The following is a 20,068-nucleotide window of genomic DNA, read 5'->3' as shown; positions in this document are numbered from 1 at the left end:
CCACTGAGTCTTGGCCTTACATGTCATTGAAATCGGATCGGTTACGATGCCCGAAATGATATGCAACGAAAGTTTCAAAAATATTTTTACAAGAATAAATCGAGCACCTCTACTAGTTGTGAAGCAAATAACATAAAACACAAAAATGACATTTAGAGTATGTTTAGAAATATACCTATCAATCACAAAGGATTGATGATGGCTCCAACTAAGTTGTTAAACAACTTAGCTCTTCAAAGGCTAGACAATCTACAAGCTTCCCTTGAGCACTCCTTGCTAAAAAATCAAGCTCACCACCAACAAGGAAGAACCCCTCTAATTTTGCACAAGAAAAATTAGAGGATTTTTCTTTTGAAAAAAGTGTGCTTTCATCAACAATTGAAGAAGCAAAATGAGAGGAAAAATAGGAAGCAAGTTTCGGCCATTGCAAGTGGAGAGAAGGGGAGTGTTTTTCTTGGTGTATGAAAAAGTAAAAAGTAGCATGTGCATGCCATGTCTTGTTTAATGAAAAAGTTGTCTCCAACCCTTCACCTCCCAAGCTTACAATTCTATTTGGGCTTGTAACAATTACAAAGTCCATGGACTTTAATTCAATTGTCTCAAACAAATTTGAGACCAATTAATCCTTACTTGATTTTACTCAAGCCCATTAGTTAAATAATTATTTTCTATTAGGCACTACAAGACCCAATATTATTTAATTAATTCAACAATTGAATTAATTTAATTATTTGGACTCTACTAGGTCCACTAGTGTTTAATTAATTCAACACTTGAATTAATTTAATTTAGTCCATAATAATGTTTATAAAAATCACAATTTTCAAATACATTATTTATTTTAGCCATCTTTTAATTTAGGAAAATTTCCATAAATTAAAAGTTACATTCCCCATAATTCTCTTATAGAAGTCATATTTCTATTTTTCTTTGCGCTTATAAACTCTTTTATAAGTCGTTCAACATATTGAACTATTTTACTTCTCAACGGGTTCTAGAAAGTTAGCACTTGTGTGGCCCTCAATGGTTCATTGATACAACTAGCCGTTAGTTCACATCTTAATGTGATCCGGGACTAAACATTTCCTTGTATGAGCATACCCCAATTGCTCTATTCTTAATTATCAACTCCTTGATAATAAGAACGTCAAAACTCAAGTCTGATAGTACCCAACCAATCATGTTAAACGCCTAGCAGCATCGCTTACATCATTCCCTAGATATCAAATGATAGTGCCCGCAAGAACCATTATATTATGGTTAGCGTACAGTAAGGTCCCTTCATCTCATATATCCCGATCAATTCGACAACTATTGTATATCAAGAGCTGTCAAAGAATCGATACTATGTGTCATGTCGTAGTTGCATCGATGGTGTAATCTATGAAACCACTTTCATAATTACCACCAACACTCTAATCAGATATTTCAAACTACATACAAAGAGGATATCGATACCCGAAGGTAAGCGGTGAATCCCCGACTACAATGCATAGACTCCTATATGTTTGGACAAAACACCCAACTTTGCCACCTGATGACCCCATATGAGTCGGTAAACAAGTCAAAGGGCAATGCTAGCATATAGAGTCTCAATGTTGTCCCGAGTCATAAGGACTAATGGTATAGAACCATAAACTAGGACGTTTCCACTCGATAAATGAGAATCACTTGGAAAGTCCTTTATGGAGGGTTGTTCAGTGCACTATACAAGGAGCACCTATCTGCATGCTCAGACATCACAATATCCCCTACCAATGAAACATGGTACTCACATCGTATATACTAGTCTCAAATTCGAGCGGCCTATATCCTTCTAAGCGGCGGCTGAATCGAATAAGAACTGTCTATAATATACAGTATTCCAAATATGAGTTTCATGATACTCATCTTATGAGCATCTCATATTTTTTCTACTATTTGTATATTCAAGGATTTTATCTATGCAACTAGCATGGGTATACAGATAAAGATGTGTCAAAACACTAATTTCAAAGATTATTAAAATAAAGATCGTTTGTACATAGAGTTTCAACATGAACCCTCGGCCAACACTTGGCTTGACGGGCACCTACTCTAACAATCTCCCACTTGCACTAGAGCCAACTTCCCATATGCTTCAAACCCATCGATTCATGATGCTTCTCGAATAATGGTTTAGTTAAAGGCTTAGTTAGTGATTCAGTAACATTATCTGCGTAGCCGACTTTGTCAATCGACATTTCTCCTCTTTCCACAATCTCTCGGAGGATGTGGTACTTTCTCAATACATGTTTGGATTTCTGATGAGACATTGGCTTCATTGCTTGAGCTATTGCTCCCGTGTTGTCATAAAACACCGGGACAGGAGCAATCGCATACCATATGCTCACTTCCGACAGATGTAAACCCTTCAGGTTGAGACATGTAAATATCTTCCTTAATATCCCCATTGAGAAAGGTTGTCTTGACATCCATCTGCCATATCTCATAATCATACCATGCAGCTATGGCTAGCAATATCCTTATAGACTTGAACGTTGCAACTGGAGAAAAGGTTCACTCAAAGTCAACTCCTTGTCTTTGAGTATATTCTTTTGCAACCAATCGCGCCCTGAAGATCAATACCTTCCCATCCGCCCCAAGTTTCCTCTTGTAAATCCATTTACACCCTATGGTAACAGTTCCCTCATGTGGATCCAGAAGATTCCATACTTGGTTCGAATGCACGGAATTCATCTCAGATTCCATTGATTCAAGCCACTTGGATGAGTCAGCATCAGAAAACGCTTCCTTGAAGATTAATGGATCATCCATGGTTAGGCTCATCATGTCCCTCTTCAAGAAGCAGACCATACCTCATAGGTGGTCTCGAGACTCTCTCGGATCTTCTAGGAGCTTGTATCTCCTCTCTTGGCTCTTCGGGTGTGGGTTCTTCAATTGTTGGTGGCTCTCAAACCTCTTCGAGTTCTATCATCTCTCCTTTTCTATCCCATAGAAATTTCTTTTCCAAAAAAGTTGCATTCCTAGAAACAAACACCTTTGTTTCTTGGGGATGATAGAAATAGTATCCAATTGAATTCCTTGGATATCCCACAAAGTAACATAAAATGGATCGATTATCCAATTTATCTCCCACTGCCTGCTTCACATAAGCAGGGCATCCTCATATTCTAAGATAAGAATATTTGGGAGGCTTACCCATACATATCTCGTATGATGTCTTATCAACTGTCTTTGAATAGACTTTATTCAACAACAGTGCCGCTGTCTCAAGTGCATATCCCCAAAAGGATGGCGGCAACACCATGAACCCCATCATAGACCAAACCATATCCATCAAAGTCCGGTTACGACGCTTTGAAACACCATTCAACTGTAGTGCAGCAGGCGGAGTCCACTGCGAGAGAATCACATTCTCCCTAAGATACTCTTGGAACTCAGCACTCAAGTACTCACCACCTCGATCCGATCGAAGTGACTTGATGCTTCGTCCCAATTGTTTCTCTACTTCATTTCTGAAATCTTTGAACCTTTCAAAGGAATCATATTTGTATTTCATCAAATACACATACCCATACCTTGAAAAGTTATCGGTAAAGGTGATGAAGTAGGCATGTCCATGCTTAGTGGTGATGCTAAGCGGACTGCACACATCGGTATGGATCAAATCCAATAACCCTTTGGCTCACTCCACATGGCCCTAAAAGAGAATTTCGGTCATCTTTCCTTTCAGACAGGATTTACAAGTCATGAGAGAATTAATATAAGACATATCAAATATGCTTACTCCCACTAGCTTGTTCATCCTTCTTAGGGAAATATATCCTAATCGAGCATGCCATAATTGTGTCGAATTTAGAGAATCTTATTTTCGTTTGTTTGTTGTTGTTATTGCTTGGACATTGTTTAATGGAATATATTTCAGTTTTAAGCTATAGAGATTGTTTTCAAGTTCTCCGGTACCAATTAAACATTCATTCTTGTAAATGTTGCAAACACATATGCTAAATAAACAACAATATCCATCGTTTTCAAGCATAGAAATAGAAATAATGTATTTCACCAAAGCAGGTACAAACAAAACATCTCTTAAAATCAACATTAAAATCATTGTTCAACAATAAGTAAACATCTCCTACGGGTTTGGCAGCAACTCTTGCTCCATTGCCCATCCTCAAGAAGTTCTCACCTTCCCTTAGTCTCCTACTTTTTCCCATCACCTGCAAATCATTACAGAGATGTGAGCCACAGCCGCTATCCAATACCCAAGAAGTAGAGTTAATTGAAATGTTTACTTCAATATAGAACATACCGTTTCCAGAACCCTTCTGGGCAAGATATTCTCTGTATTTACGCCTCCAATGTCCAGGCTTATTACAGTGATGACATATATCAGCAGTCTTGTCAGCCTTAACTGGTGTGGCTGCCACAACGAGATGTGAAGCTTGCCTCTTCAAGGGCACATTCTTTTTGGGGCGTTGGAAAGAAAGCTTCTTTCTCTTCCCATGTGGACCAGTCTTCGTACTAAATGAAGAACCCACATAAAGAACCGGCTTATCTTTCTTGATGGTGAACTCAAACGTAACAAGCATGTTCACCAACTCCTCAAGGGTAGGCTCTAGCTTGTTCATGTTGAAATTCACCACAAAAGGATCAAATGAGCTAGGCAGTGACTGATAAACATAAAAAATGTACATTAATTAAATGTTTTATAATATAAATATATAGTTTTTGTTTTATTAAATGTTTAAATATTATATGTTTTATAATAAATTGTATAAAATATAAGTTGTTGTGTAATTACAAGTTTTTACTATTTTTTTACAGGTTCGATAAAACAAGAATAAACTTGGCGTTGCAAATGGGATTAAGATGATTCTTGGACCTGTAGAAAGTTGATGTTAATATCTACAATATTGATGGCAAGCATGAGATAAAAATCCTCTCACAATTGGGATCAAATTAAGCAACAAATAAAGTTACCAAATGAGTGGCAGTTTTACCGTGCTCTAGTATTTTGACCATATCTCTCAAATTACTTGGTCAAATGGTTTGAAAAAAATACCACAACTAGACAACTCAATTATCCACATGTTTCTTTTTATGTGAAGAAGCAAATTCGGAGAAGAAGATTTTCAAAAGTGATGTGTAATATAATATAATATCTTGGAACAACAATGAAGACTTTTGTGTAAAAAAATAATATTTTATTTGTGGTTGTCTCCCCAAATTTGGCTATAAATAGGGGTGCATTGTAATGTATTGAGATATCCCTCATTCTATGAACAAACCTTTGAGTTCATAATATTTCTCTCTATATTTTTCCTTTATTTCTTCATTTAAATATAATTAGCATGTTAATTTCATATTCAAAGTTTTACACATTGAATAATGAATAGCTAACTTCCTAAAGTTGAGATGAAAAGGTGAAACTCTTGGCATGATAATAAAGTTACTAAAAGGTAAGAATCTATGTTTTATATTATTTAATCATTATTTATTGTTTATGTTATATTTATTTCTTTAAGCATTTTTATACCCTACTTAGAAGTGGGAGTTTAGATTTATTGTTGCTATATGTTACACTAAATTCTTGGAACCATTTAAATGTTAGTTTGGTGTTACCAACCATTTAAAGTGGATGCCTTGATTTATTATATATGAATATATTATAATATTAAATTCTTGGAACCATTTAAATGTTTGTTTGGTTTTACCAACCATTTAAAGTGGGAACCTTGATTTACTATATATAAATATATCATAATATTAATTTCTTGGTACCATTTAAATGTTAATTTGGTTTTACCAACCATTTAAAGTGGGAACCTTGATTTAGTGTTTACAAATATATATAGCACAATAAATACATGACCACATTTATAAGTTTTTGTATATATTATATACTTATAAGATAATAATATATAACATAATATAAATATGATTATTTAATATATTGGAACCATTTTATTAAGTGGATTTCAATAATGTTCGTTAATGTTAACTTTATTAAAATACCAAGAGTGGATCCTTTAATCCCAACTACTTAAATTAAAATTTGAACAATTAAAAATTATCAATTAAAGATTCAAACAACTAAAAGAAAAAATAAATAAAAAGACATTGTAGTGAACTTGTAATTACCTTAGCTTCCTCGTGGATACGATATTCGAACTCATCGAATTATACTACTTGTGGACAACCTGCTCTTGGGAGTGCAACAATCAAAGTCGCAACAAGTTTTTGGCGCCGTTGTCGGGGAAGTATAATTTAATTTCAAGTCTATTTAATTTTGTTTATAGTTTATTTTTCTTTATTTGAATTTTTATTGCTTTTGTGTGTTTTTATTCTTTTGCATTTGCATTTGCATGAACATTTGGTCACGTACACTTAGTGGTCGACTCATTCGAAATAACCCTTTATTTTTACAAAACATGGCGGAAGAACCCATCCAAGAAAATGAAGATGAAATTCAATCTCAACATGATCATGATAGACGAAGAACACTTAGAGATCACATGAATCCTACACGTACTAGTGCACCTTCATGTCTAGTTTTTCCCCCTGATGCATCTCATTTCAATTTTAAGCCTGGTATTATCCAACTTTTACCCAATTTTCATGGCTTAGATTCTGAAAATCCATACATGCATTTACGAGAGTTTGAAGAAGTGTGTAACACATATAATGATCTAAATTGTAGCATGAACACCATTCGACTTAAGCTTTTTCCTTTTTCTTTAAAAGATTAAGCTAAAACTTGGCTACAAAATCTTAGATCGGGATCCATTCGAACTTGGGATGAATTGCAACAACAATTTTTGAAAAAAAATTTTCCATCTCATAGAACAAATTCTTTCAAAAGGCAAATCATCACTTTCACTCAAAAACAAGGAGAAACTTTTTATCAGTGTTGGGATAGATAAAAAGAATTGCTTAATCTTTGTCCACATCATGGTTTTGAAATTTGGAGAGTTGTTTCTCAATTTTATGAAGGCTTAACACCTAAAGATAAGCAAATGGTTGAATTTATGTGTAATGGAACATTTGAAGATAAAGATCCAAATGAGGCAATTGAGTATCTCGATTCATTAGCTGAAAATGCTCAAAATTGGGACACTATAGGTACAATCGAACCATTAAACAAGATTCAATCTCCTACATCTGGTGGAGGTATGTACACTCAAAGATGAGCATGATCTTCAAGCTAGATTTACCTCTTTGGCAAGAAAAGTTGAGGCACTTGAATTGAAAAAGAATGGTCAATTAAAATCTGTTCAAGAAATTGTGTGTCACATCTGTGATACAAGTGATCATTTTACAAAAGATTGTCCCAGGTTACCCTCTTTTAAAGAATCTCTCCATGAACAAGCCAATGTTTTGAACAATTTCAAAAGGCCAAATTTTGAACCATTTTCTCAAAATTACAATCCAGGTTGGCGAAATCATCCAAATTTTAGTTGGAGGAATGATAATGCTGCACAATTTTCATAACCAAATTTCCAAAATCAACAAAAATTTCAAAATTATGCACCTTATGTTCCTCCACCTAAAAGAAATTTGGAAGATACATTGAATTCTTTCATTGCAAAGCAAGAATCTATCAATACTCAAACTGCTCAAACCATGACAGATTTGAAAGATACTCTTGCTAAATTTGCATCTGTACTTAATGTTCATGAAAAAGGTAAATTTCCTTCACAACCTCTGCCTAATCCCAAGGATCATCATTCACAAACTGGAACTTCTGGAACTCAATCGATGGATCAGGTAAAATCTGTTATTACCCTTCGAAGTGGTAAGGTTGTGAAAAAATCAATTCTTGAACCTTGTGAAGATGATGATAAATCAACTCCAAAGGGTAAGGAAGTGGAACCCATAACTTGTGAAGAGGAGGTTCAACAGACAGTGTCACCACCATTCCCTCATGCATTGAAAAATACAAAAAAATCAAATTTGAATTCTGATATATATGATATTTTTAAACAAGTAAAAGTTAATACTCCTTTATTAGATGCAATAAAACAGGTATCATCATATGCCAAATTTTTGAAAGATTTGTGCACTGTGAAAAGAAAATTGAATGTAAAAAAGAAAGCATTTTTAGCCGAACAAGTAAGTGCAATCATTCAAAATAATAATACTTTGAAATACAAAGACCCTGGTTGTCCTACTATTTCATGTATTATTGGAGAACGAAAGATTAAAAAAGCCTTGCTTGATCTTGGAGCTAGTGTGAATTTACTTCCATATTCAGTTTATCAAGAACTCAATCTAGGCGAGTTAAAAACTACTTCGGTAACACTTTTACTTGCTGATAGATCTGTTAAAGTGCCAAGAGGTATGATAGAAGACGTATTGGTCCAAGTTGATAACTTTGTATATCCTGTCGATTTCATAGTTTTAGATACACAACCTATCGAAGCTTGTAATGCAATTCCTGTAATTCTGGGTCTTCCATTTTTAGCAACTACTAATGCCCTTATAAATTGCAGGAATGGAATAATGAAGTTGTCATTTGGTAACATGACCTTGGAGCTCAATGTTTTTAATCTTTGTAAGCAACCAAATGACAAAGGAGATGAAAGTGAAGATGAAAATCTTATTGAAACTCTTGTGGAAGAAAACATTCAAGAAGGGAGTACTCGTGATCAATTAGATATTTGTTCAATTGAAACTTTTAAAGAAAATATTGAAATTGATCTTGATGATTTTATCAGGTATCACTCGTTACTAGGATCAGAGAAAGAATTTGATGCAAAATATGAGAACAAAGACGAACCACCCATATTGGATTTAAAACCCTTGCCAGAAGAATTGAAATATGCATTTCTTGGAGAAGATGAAACATATCCGGTGGTAATTTCTTCCAAACTAGAAAGTGATCAAGAAGGTTATTATCAAATTCCCATTGCACTCGAAGATCAAGAAAAAACTACATTTACATGTCTTTTTGGAATATTTGCATTCAGAAGGATGTCATTTGATTTATGCAATGCCCCAGCAACATTTCAAAGATGTATGCTAAGTATTTTTTGCGACATGGTTGAAAATTGTTTGGAAATTTTTATGGATGATTTAACTGTCTTTGTGAATACATTTGATAATTGTCTTGAAAATTTGGAAAAAGTTTTAAAAAGATGCGAGGAAAAAGATCTTATTTTAAATTGGGAAAAATGTCATTACATGATAACTTCTGGAATTGTTTTGGGACATGTCGTGTCATCTCATGGAATTGAAGTTGATAAAGCAAAAGTTGATGTCATTGCCAATTTACCCCCTCCAAAAACCATTAAAGAAATTCGCTCATTTTTGGGACATGCTGGATTTTATAAGAGGTTTATAAAAGACTTTAGTTTAATCTTTAAACCCATTTGTAACCTCTTAACAAAAGACACTGCATTTGAGTGGACTCAAGAATGTCAAAATGCTTTTGATAAAATTATTCGACATTTAACATCAGCTCCTATCATGCAACCTCCTGATTGGTCTTTACCATTTGAAATCATGTGCGATGCGAGTGATTATGCAGTCGGTGCAGTACTGGGTCAAAGAAGAAACGGTAAGCCTTATGTGATATATTATGCAAGTAGAACTTTAAACAATGCTCAAATGAATTACTCCACAACTGAAAAAGAACTATTTGATGTAATATTTGCATTAGATAAATTTCGTTCGTATTTGATTGGATCAACGACTATTGTGTTTACTGATCATTCTGCTATTAGATATTTGTTGACCAAACAGGATGCAAAACCACGACTGATACGATGGATTTTGTTACTCCAAGAATTTGACATTGTGATCAAAGATAAAAAAGGAACCGAGAATGTCGTAGCCGATCATTTATCGAGACTAGTAACAGGATCATCTTGTGAAATGACACCAATTAACGATAATTTTCCTGATGAACATCTATTTCCAGTTACTACTACACCTTGGTTTGCTAACATAGTAAATTTTCTTGTGACAGGAAAAATGCCACCGCAATGGAGTTTCCAAGATAAAAGAAAATTTTTGAATGAGGTAAAAAACTTTTATTGGGATGATCCGTATCTGTTCAAGTATTGTCCAGATCAAATTTTTCGACGTTGCATACCCGAAAATGAGGTAAGTAGTGTCATTAAATTTTGTCATTCAGAAGCATGCGGAGGACATTTTTCTTCAAAGAAAACGGCTGCAAAAATCTTGCAGTATGGATTTTATTGGCCCACTTTGTTTAAAGACACCCGCGAAATCTGCAAGATCTGTGAAAATTGTCAAAAATTGGGTGTGATTTCTAAAAGAAACATGATGCCTTTGAATCCTATCATTGAAATTGAAATCTTTGACTGTTGGGGAATTGATTTTATGGGACCTTTTCCATCGTCGTTTGGATACTTGTATATTTTAGTTGCAGTTGATTATGTTTTCAAATGGATAGAGGCAATTCCATGTCGAAAAAATGATCATAAAATCGTCATCAAATTTTTAAAAGAAAATATTTTCAGTAGATTTGGAATTCCTCGAGCCATGATAAGTGATGGGGGAACTCACTTTGTTAATAAACCATTTGCTTCATTAATGAAAAAATATGGTATTACTCATAAAGTAACTACTCCTTATCATCCTCAAACAAATGGACAAGTTGAATTAGCTAATAGGGAGATAAAGAAAATTTTGGAAAAAACTGTTAACTCAAATAGAAAAGATTGGTCTCTGTGACTTAATGATGCACTTTGGGCATATCGAACAACTTTTAAAACATCATTGAATATGTCTCCCTATAGATTGGTTTATGGAAAACATTGTCATTTGCCTGTGGAATTGGAACATAAAGCTTATTGGGCGATCAAAACTTTAAATTCAAGCATGGATGATGCCAAAAAATTGCGTAAATTGCAACTTAATGAACTTGATGAACTCAGAAATGACGCGTATGAGAATTCAAGGATTTATAAAGCAAAAATCAAATCATTTCATGATAAAACAATTCTTAGAAAATCTTTTGAGATTGGTAAAAGAGTTTTGCTTTATAATTCTTGACTTCACATATTCCCAGGAAAATTACGATCAAGATAGACAGGCCCATATGTTGTAAAGCATGTGTATACTTATGGAGCTGTGGATATTGAAAATCCTAAAAATGGTGATATTTTTAAAGTAAATGGACAAAGGCTTAAACCATTTTTAGAAAATGAAATCTTTCAAGAGGAGTTTATGTCCCTTTCTGATCCTTGATTTTTTTATTTTTTTGGTGTTGCATTTAAGTTTGTTTGTTTTTATTTCAGGTTTTCTTAATATTTTTATTTTCCCGGTTAAATGGAGGATAACGGTACTCCGTGACTCTCATAGTCGGTTAAATCAGTTTCCCACAATTGCTGATACAAAAATAAAAAAAAATCAAATCATTTCTTTTCTTTTCAAAATGGATGAAATTCTCTCAAAAATTTGTAAATATTTTCCCTCTGTTTCTCAAAATGTTCTAAGAAAAATTTATGCTGGAAGGTGTGAAAGATTGAGATTGCTAATGCAAAAAGGAATTCCAGAAGATATTCGTCTTGTAATAGAAGCTAAGGTCCGATTTGGAGGAGAAGTTCCACAATCATTGCTCATTCGATATTTGCCTGGATCAAGAAAAAGCACTTATGCAAAAAAACGAAGGGCCAAAAGTTTAGGGGTTTGTCATAAGTGTCCAAGATGGACTTGTGACAAACGATGCAGATCTTTGGGATGTGTTTCCAATAACAGAGAAGATAAAATTGGTTTCATTAAGAATGGGCTGAGTAAGGAGTCTTTAGATAACATCTTATTGACTCTTGAGACGCATTCTAGTGGACATGTACATATTGAACTTCTCCGTTTATGGAAACAATTCCAAGATGAGCGTCATAGTCTTGGGAATCCGACTAAAAAAGACCATGTTTGCCAATTTATAAGAAAATTGGATGAGAAGCATATCCTCGACTCATAGATGGCGTTGAAGCCGTTTCTGGACGTAAAACCAGAGGAAAATTGTGAGCCACAATCACACTACTGTTTATATGCATGTGTGTCATTATTGTTTTTACTATTTATTCTGTTTACAGCTGTGACCCATAGTTTTGTCATGATAACATATCACCCCTATAAAATCTCTCATCTTTTTCTCTATTTTCGCAGAAAAAAAAGAGAGTAAAAACATGGCTGGATCCTCTGCACAAACATTGAAAAATATTTGTGTATTTTGTGGGCCGAGTCCTGGAAAAAATGAAGTGTTTGTAGAAGCAGCGAATAATCTTGGAAAGATATTGGCTGAGAGAAAAATTCACTTGGTATATGGGGGAGGTAATATTGGTTTAATGGGATCTGTTTCAACATCTGCTCATCTTGGAGGTAGTCAGGTTTTGGGTATTATTCCTATAGCTTTAGCTGAAGGAAATATTACAGGTGTTACGATTGGGGAGGAATTAAAAGTTTCTTCTATGTATGAAAGAATCACTCAAATGATTGAAAATTATGATGCTTTTATCGCACTACCAGGTGGTTTTGGTACATTAGAAGAAATTTTTCACACTGTTTCTTGGGCACAACTTAATATCCATAATAAACCTGTGGGCTTGTTGAATATCAATAATTATTTTGACAGTTTTTTGACATTTCTTGATAAAGCTGTGGAACAGAATTTCATTTCAGAAAATTCACGACGGATGCTCATCTGTGCTTCGACTGCCCCGACCAATTAATTGATGATTTGGAAGCTTTTGTTCATAAGCCTGATCCGATGATAACAAAGATCAATTAGTCGCATTCAAGCAGTAAGAAAAGGAAGTTGGATCATTGATTCAAAAGTCGTGGATTGGTTTGCGTTTGTTTCAGTTTGTTATCTTCAATAAAATTCCATGTGATATCTCTTTCATTATGTACTCTTTATTAATAGTTATTTTGACATTAGGTACAATGTCATATTCTGATTGGGGGGAGAACAAACTTATAAAAAAAAATTTAAAAAAAATAAAAAATATATATATATTATTTTAAAATAAAATCATGTTTATTGTTTGTATCTTAGTAATTTTTGCAAAAATGTCATACATTACATGTTTGAAAGATTTAAATTAGAACATGCATTAATCTATTTAAGAATGTTTAAATTTTTATTTGAAAAAAAAGTCAATTTTAATATTCTGATCAATATAAAAATATGATTTATGAAATCTTTTTGAGTGATTAACCATTGTGATAAAATCAGGTATTAAAGTATATGGCCCAAGATATACCTTATAAGAGTGCTTATAATTTTAAGCTCACACATATTTTGTGAGTGAGTGGAGAGGACTGAGAAAACAGCTTTCGAGCCTTTATTGATCATGAGAGAGACTATCTATTGTTTAGATCTTGAGTTCTTATTTTGAAGAAAAAAATGATATTTCCTGAAAAAAAAAGGGGGAGAAAAATACAAAAAGAAAGATATTGAAGATCTATGTAATTTTTAAGTTATATGCTACGACCCATATATCTCTCATAAAAAAAACAAAAAACAAAAAAGAGAGAGAAATTTATTGTACAAATTAAATAAATATGTGGTCAAGAAGCATAAACTTAGTCTGATTCCATGATGTTATGCAAAAAAAAAATATCAGGAAAAAAATATAATAAGAACAATTAGATTTTGAATCAATGGATTTTCTATCTTTTGATTAGTTTGGCTCGTTTGTCTGTCTGCATTCTGTAAACCATTTTTCTGAGCATTTATCTGTATTCCAACTCCATGAGAGAAATCGTTGCCATAAATTGAAACATTTATTAACCTGTGAGGATATGGAGTTGAGACTCTTACTAGGAATTTCTGAAGGCCGTGTACATTTAACTACCTGAAATAAACTTTGAATTGATCATCTCAAATTATTTCATAAATTATAATTATGATGATCTTGATATAACTTTGACAGTTTTCAAATTTAATTTAAACACTTAGATAGTTTTGATTAAATTTCTATTTAAATTAATCAATATGTTTTGTATTGCTATTAACGCTTAAATTGCTAGGGACTAACAATAAGCTGGTTGGGAGGTGTGATAAACATAAAAATTGTACATTAATTAAATGTTTTATAATATAAATATATAGTTTTTGTTTTATTAAATGTTTAAATATTATATGTTTTATAATAAATTGTATAAAATATAAGTTGTTGTGTAATTACAAGTTTTTACTATTTTTTTACAGGTTCGATAAAACAAGAATAAACTTAGCGTTGCAAATGGGATTAAGATGATTCTTGGACCTGTACAAAGTTGATGTTAATATCTACAATATTGGTGGAAAACATGAGATAAAAATCCTCTCACAATTGGGATCAAATTAAGCAACAAATAAAGTTACCAAAGGAGTGGCAGTTTTACCATACTCTAGTATTTTGACCATATCTCTCAAATTACTAGGTCAAATGGTTTGAAAAAAATACCACAACTAGACAACTCAATTATCCACATGTTTCTTTTTATTTAAGGAAGCAAATTCGGAGAAGAAGATTTTCAAAAGTGATGTGTAATATAAGATAATATCTTGGAATACCAATGAAGACTTTTGTGTAAAAAAATAATATTTTATTTGTGGTTGTCTCCCCAAATTTGGCTATAAATAAGGGTGCATTGTAATGTATTGAGATATCCCTCATTCTATGAACAAACCTTTGAGTTCATAATATTTCTCTCTATATTTTTCCTTTATTTCTTCATTTAAATATAATTAGCATGTTAATTTCATATTCAAAGTTTTACACTTTGAATAATGAATAGCTAACTTCCTAAAGTTGAGATGAAAAGGTGAAACTCTTGGCATGATAATAAAGTTACTAAAAGGTAAGAATCTATGTTTTATATTATTTAATCATTATTTATTGTTTATGTTATATTTATTTCTTTAAGCATTTTTATACCCTACTTAGAAGTGGGAGTTTAGATTTATTGTTGCTATATGTTACACTAAATTCTTGGAACCATTTAAATGTTAGTTTGGTGTTACCAACCATTTAAAGTGGATGCCTTGATTTATTATAAATTCTTGGAACCATTTAAATGTTTGTTTGGTTTTACCAACCATTTAAAGTGGGAACCTTGATTTACTATATATAAATATATCATAATATTAATTTCTTGGTACCGTTTAAATGTTAGTTTGGTTTTACCAACCATTTAAAGTGGGAACCTTGATTTAGTGTTTACAAATATATATAGCACAATAAATACATGACCACATTTATAAGTTTTGTTATATATTATATACTTATAAGATAATAATATATAACATAATATAAATATGATTATTTAATATATTGGAACCATTTTATTAAGTGGATTTCAATAATGTTCGTTAATGTTAATTTTATTAAAATACCAAGAGTGGGTCCTTTAATCTCAACTACTTAAATTAAAATTTGAACAATTAAAAATTATCAATTAAATATTCAAACAACTAAAAGAAAAAATAAATAAAAAGACATTGTAGTGTACTTGTAATTACCTTAGCTTCCTCGTGGATACGATATTCGAACTCATCGAATTATACTACTTGTAAACAACCTGCTCTTGGGAGTGCAACAATCAAAGTCGCAACAGTGACAAGATCAACATGTCGGTGGTCAACTCCGAAGGCAATGTAAGATCCATGCCAACGAGCTTGTTCACATGCCCAATCATCTTTAGGCCATGCTCATGGACCAAGGCCCCATCTCACATGCGTAAAGTGATCAGCTCCTTGACGGTAGCATGCCTAAGAGGTCGAGTCTGCTCACCAAAGAGCTCTTTAAGATGCAAATGAATGTCAGCAGCACTCTTTGCATCCTCAAAACGCCTCTACTGCTCATCATTTATATAAGCCTGCATATAACACTTAGCTAGCAAGTCATGGTCACACCGATCCTTGTAAGTCTGCAATTCCTCAGGAGCGCAGCTAGTCGGAGCCTCAAGAGGAGGTGACTTAGTCAGTGTTTATACTATCATTTCCGAATTCAAGACGATTTTCAGGTTTTTTAGCCAGTTGAGGTAATTAGGTCCAATTAAAGCGTGTTTGTCGAGTATTGCAGATAGTGGATTGGGAATCGAAGACATTGTCAAAATTTGTACTGAAATGTAAAACAGATTAATGTTAATGACTATTTTAAATTATTTAGTAAGATATAAAATATGGACTTTTACTTCATAAATTTTCGCTCCCACTATTTTGACATTTTTCACTACCCTATATTGAAAACGGGAAACTCATTTCCTTAGTAGGTACCTAAGGTTCAATTAGCAAATTATGATCCCGGATAATATCAGCCAATCATAATTTCTAAAAGGTAGTTTCCAATTGCATCTCCATGCAACCCTTTACGTAAACTTTTGTCTCACGTTTGATTAGGACTCAATAATATGACGTCGTTCATCTTTATATGTCAAGCCTTACCCATCGATATTGAACCTTAATGGACGGTCGCCATGGGTTCCATCAATAATATGAGCCGAAATCATGGGAGTTCCACATAGTTTACATCACCATGTCAATGGATGTCACAGCTTTCCGGTGTCCGAGGCTCCCCCAATAATATGAGCCTAGCCCCGAGCATGGGTGGCGTTCATCATGCACCCATTGTCGATGGAAGACATGAAAATTATAAACACCTTTATAATTTCTTTTTTCGGGCTTGATATTAATTTGAATCTTATTCAAAATGAGGGTTTTTTAATTTTGAAAGGTCTCATCAGTAATTTTGTTTAAAGCTCGCCATGTTTGATCGTATGTTTGCCGGATTCATGCAACTTTGTTATTATCATAATAATAACGCACATACTCATTATTTATAATATATCATGCATATATTATAAACAGTGAACTAAACAAGAATGATCAATCGCCCCAAAAACTAATGGCCCGTGTGAGTCAAACACGGGCCTAGGTCCAATCCTAGGAAATGCATGGGATGCAAATGCACAATTACATAAGCTTCAAATATTTACATGTCTTCAATCTTCATAATCATCAAGGCCACCATCTTCAAATCTTAATCTTCCACTATACTAATATTTACAAATAAATATCAATGGCAAATAGGGATACATCTCATGGGGTGGGAACGGGCTATAAACCAAGTCTAATTATAAATTGATAATTATTACAATCATTCAACACAAAATATCCTAGCATACACCTAGCAAATTGGGCTTGGGCTTTTGATCATCCTTCATGCATAATATCACATATCATACACCATCAATTAATTAACACAATAACCAATTGATCCAATATTATATATCTTGATCCAATCACTAACCGTCACGATTATAAACTAAATCAACAAAGTAAACAAACTCCTTTGTTTATTTTCTAATTAATTTAACTATAACTGAAATTCTTGTAAATCACAATTTACAATAAATAATTAAAGTCCAACTTCAATTATTTATTTTATGAGAAAATATATAAAAAAATTTGTGGATTTAAACTTAAGGGCCCAATAAGACATTTTTCACCAAAAACCATTTTGGCCCATTCAAATTCACAAATTATGTTAGTCATCTAATGGCCCAATAACTCAAGGTCCATGACACTTTGATAATCCAAAACACTTTTGGAAACCCTAGTCGTCATCGCCGTTGCCGGAGCTCCGTCGCGGGATTCCGGCCAACATGAACACAAAAAAAAATTTATTTTTTAAGGGGTGTTTCGAGCTGCCCGAAATGGGCAGCAACATGCTGCCCGAAAACAGCCCATTTTTCGGCCTTCGATTTTGTTTTAACGATTATCTTGTGCAGTTAGAATTGACATCAATATAATAACATGTATTTGCTACACAAAATTGTAACCTTAGCTCATGATACCACTTGAAAGCGGATCGGTTACGGTGCCCGGATACGCAACGAAAGTTTCAAAAATATTTTTACAAGAAAAAACTGAGCACCTCTACTACTTGTGTAGCAAATAACATAAAACACAAAAATTACATCCATAGTGTGTTTAGAAATATACATATCAATCACAAAAGATTGATGATGGCTACAACTAAGTTGTTAAACAACTTAGCTCTTCAAAGGCTAGACAATCTACAAGCTTCCCTTGAGCATTCATTGCTCAAAAATCAAGCCAACCACCAACAAAGAAGATCCCCTCCAATTTTGCACTAGAAAAATTAGAAGATTTTTTTTAGAAGAGTTTGCTTTCATCAACAATTGAAGAAGCAAAATGAGAGGAAAAATATGAATCAAGTTTCGGCCATTGCAAGTGGAGAGAGGGGAGTGTTTTTCTTGGTTTACGAAAAAGAAAAAAGTAGATGTTGTTATGATCGGTAGATTGGTTGAGATGTGTTTAGAAAGGAGGTTGAATAAACACTCACGATTTTTGAATCTTTTCGAATGAAGTGTCAGTTCTGTGACAAACTTAAACTAGGAATCTTGTTAGTCAATGACAATCAGTTTAACTGATAATAGTTGCAGAAATAAACTGACTGAAAAATAGAATAAATAACTGAAGTAGTAACACACAAAGATTTATGGTTGTTCGGATATTGAAATAACTCCTACGTCACCCCTTCTATCATAAGGATAGGATATGCACTAAAAGACTTTAATCGATACAAAACTTGTACAGACCCACTTCAGTTTGGACTTAACACTGCCAAAACTGAAACTCTTAGTTTACTAAATATCTCATAGTTCTTCGACTAAACTTAGCACAACTGATCTAGTTAAGATCAAATAAACAATAAAATGATTTGTGCTTGTAAGCTCGAAAGGTAGCCTCAATGCTACAAATGAATCAGATAAGTATGAGCTTTTTTATTCTTGAGTAAGAGCGATAAATTCAGCAGGGTAATAGCAAGCTTGAGAATAGATAGATCGATTGGATGCTTGCTCAACTGCTCTTCTCGCCTATTTATAGGCTTCTCTTCAACGGTAACATTGAATATAATTTGAATCATTATATCCGTTGATTGCCACGTCAATATTCCTCTGACATTCGTACACTGTAAGCTCTGAAATGCGGCGTTCCACTACGAGTTACAGTCAGCTTTGTACTGTTGTCGGTTGAATGTCCTTTTCAATGATTGATGACGTGTACAGCTGAATGGTCAGCTGATAAGCTCACAGCTGAATGATCAGCTGATAAGTTTCCAAATGATCAGTCAGTTGTCTTCGTAAGTTCAGTTCAGCTGGTTTCAGTTGCCTTCGATAAACTGCACATTAATCTTCAGTTAGGCAACTGTAAGTTGATTTATGTAGTTCAGTTACTTCAAACTACTTGATCAGTTAGTCCAATAAATTAATCACTTAGTTTGTCAAACAACCGAAATTAATTTTCCAACAATTTCCTCCTTTTTCGTGTTTGACAAAACTTGTAAAGTATGAACTAATCAACTGAACTCAAAAATATTCTTCGAACTCATTGTAAATAAAATAATCTTCTAATGTACAGATTCGTACAAAGAATAAAAGAATGCTATAGTCTTCAACCAATAACCGAAATCAGTTGATCTTATTTCTTCTTCTTTCCTTTGTCTTCTCCTTTCTGATCTCCTATTTCCACCTTTTTGTCAAACTCATCAACCATTCTTGACAAATTCCGCACATCTGAAGATATATTAGAAACTGCATTTATTAGGATATCTTGCATTAAATCCATTTGTTTTGAAACAGTACTTTCCAGATAGTCGAGACGTCTTGTTACTAAAGCTTGCATCTGGAAATGAGCTTCAGTTGAAACTCTGTCTTTGCGGAGCTAGTCCATCCGAAAGAATAAAGAAGAAACATCCTTCTGGATTTGCTGCAGTTTACCCATGGTATTATTCTTAATAGAATCAATCTTTATGGAAGAATTTCTGTGCAAGAATTGCGTTGATCGGATGTCAGAAATGAAAGTCATTATACCAACGAGGTTGGTCTGAATAGCTGAAATTTCTTCGAGCAAAGACTCAGTTTCTACCTGGAGACATGGCTCCGGAAGTTTCTGGTTGCTCTCTGTTCTCTCCATCGAAAATGACCAGTGCCCAATCAGTTGTTTCAGTTGTATTATTGACCATTTCTGAATTCTCTTCTGGTAAGACTTCCTGTTGAGATTGTGGAGGAAAAGTTGGATCAGTAGCAGGGTCCG

General features: G+C 33.5%; 1 protein-coding gene across 1 annotated transcript; it reads left to right on the top strand.

Moving 5' to 3' along the window:
- Positions 1 to 7,001: 7,001 nt before the first annotated feature.
- LOC142509448 (uncharacterized) lies at positions 7,002 to 19,423 on the top strand. Its single transcript, XM_075619568.1, has 6 exons — positions 7,002 to 7,155; positions 7,371 to 7,452; positions 7,662 to 7,824; positions 8,434 to 8,629; positions 9,938 to 10,653; positions 19,394 to 19,423. Exons 1-6 carry the CDS (start codon positions 7,002 to 7,004, stop codon positions 19,421 to 19,423), a joined length of 1,341 nt encoding a protein of 446 aa, XP_075475683.1.
- Positions 19,424 to 20,068: the final 645 nt, after the last annotated feature.

The sequence above is a fragment of the Primulina tabacum genome, chromosome 1 (assembly GCF_025594145.1).
Source record: "Primulina tabacum isolate GXHZ01 chromosome 1, ASM2559414v2, whole genome shotgun sequence".
Lineage (NCBI taxonomy): Eukaryota > Viridiplantae > Streptophyta > Magnoliopsida > Lamiales > Gesneriaceae > Primulina > Primulina tabacum.
This window is presented reverse-complemented; position numbering and strand designations above follow the sequence as displayed.

Coding starts and splice junctions, on each gene's coding strand:
- LOC142509448 (XM_075619568.1), top strand. CDS start 7,002: ATGGTTGAATTTATGTGTAATGGAACATTTGAAGATAAAGATCCAAAT. Junction 7,453..7,661: donor CAAATTTTAGTTGGAGGAAT/GATAATGCTGCA, acceptor ACTTAATGTTCA/TGAAAAAGGTAAATTTCCTT. Junction 8,630..9,937: donor CATTCAAGAAGGGAGTACTC/GTGATCAATTAG, acceptor TTGCTAACATAG/TAAATTTTCTTGTGACAGGA.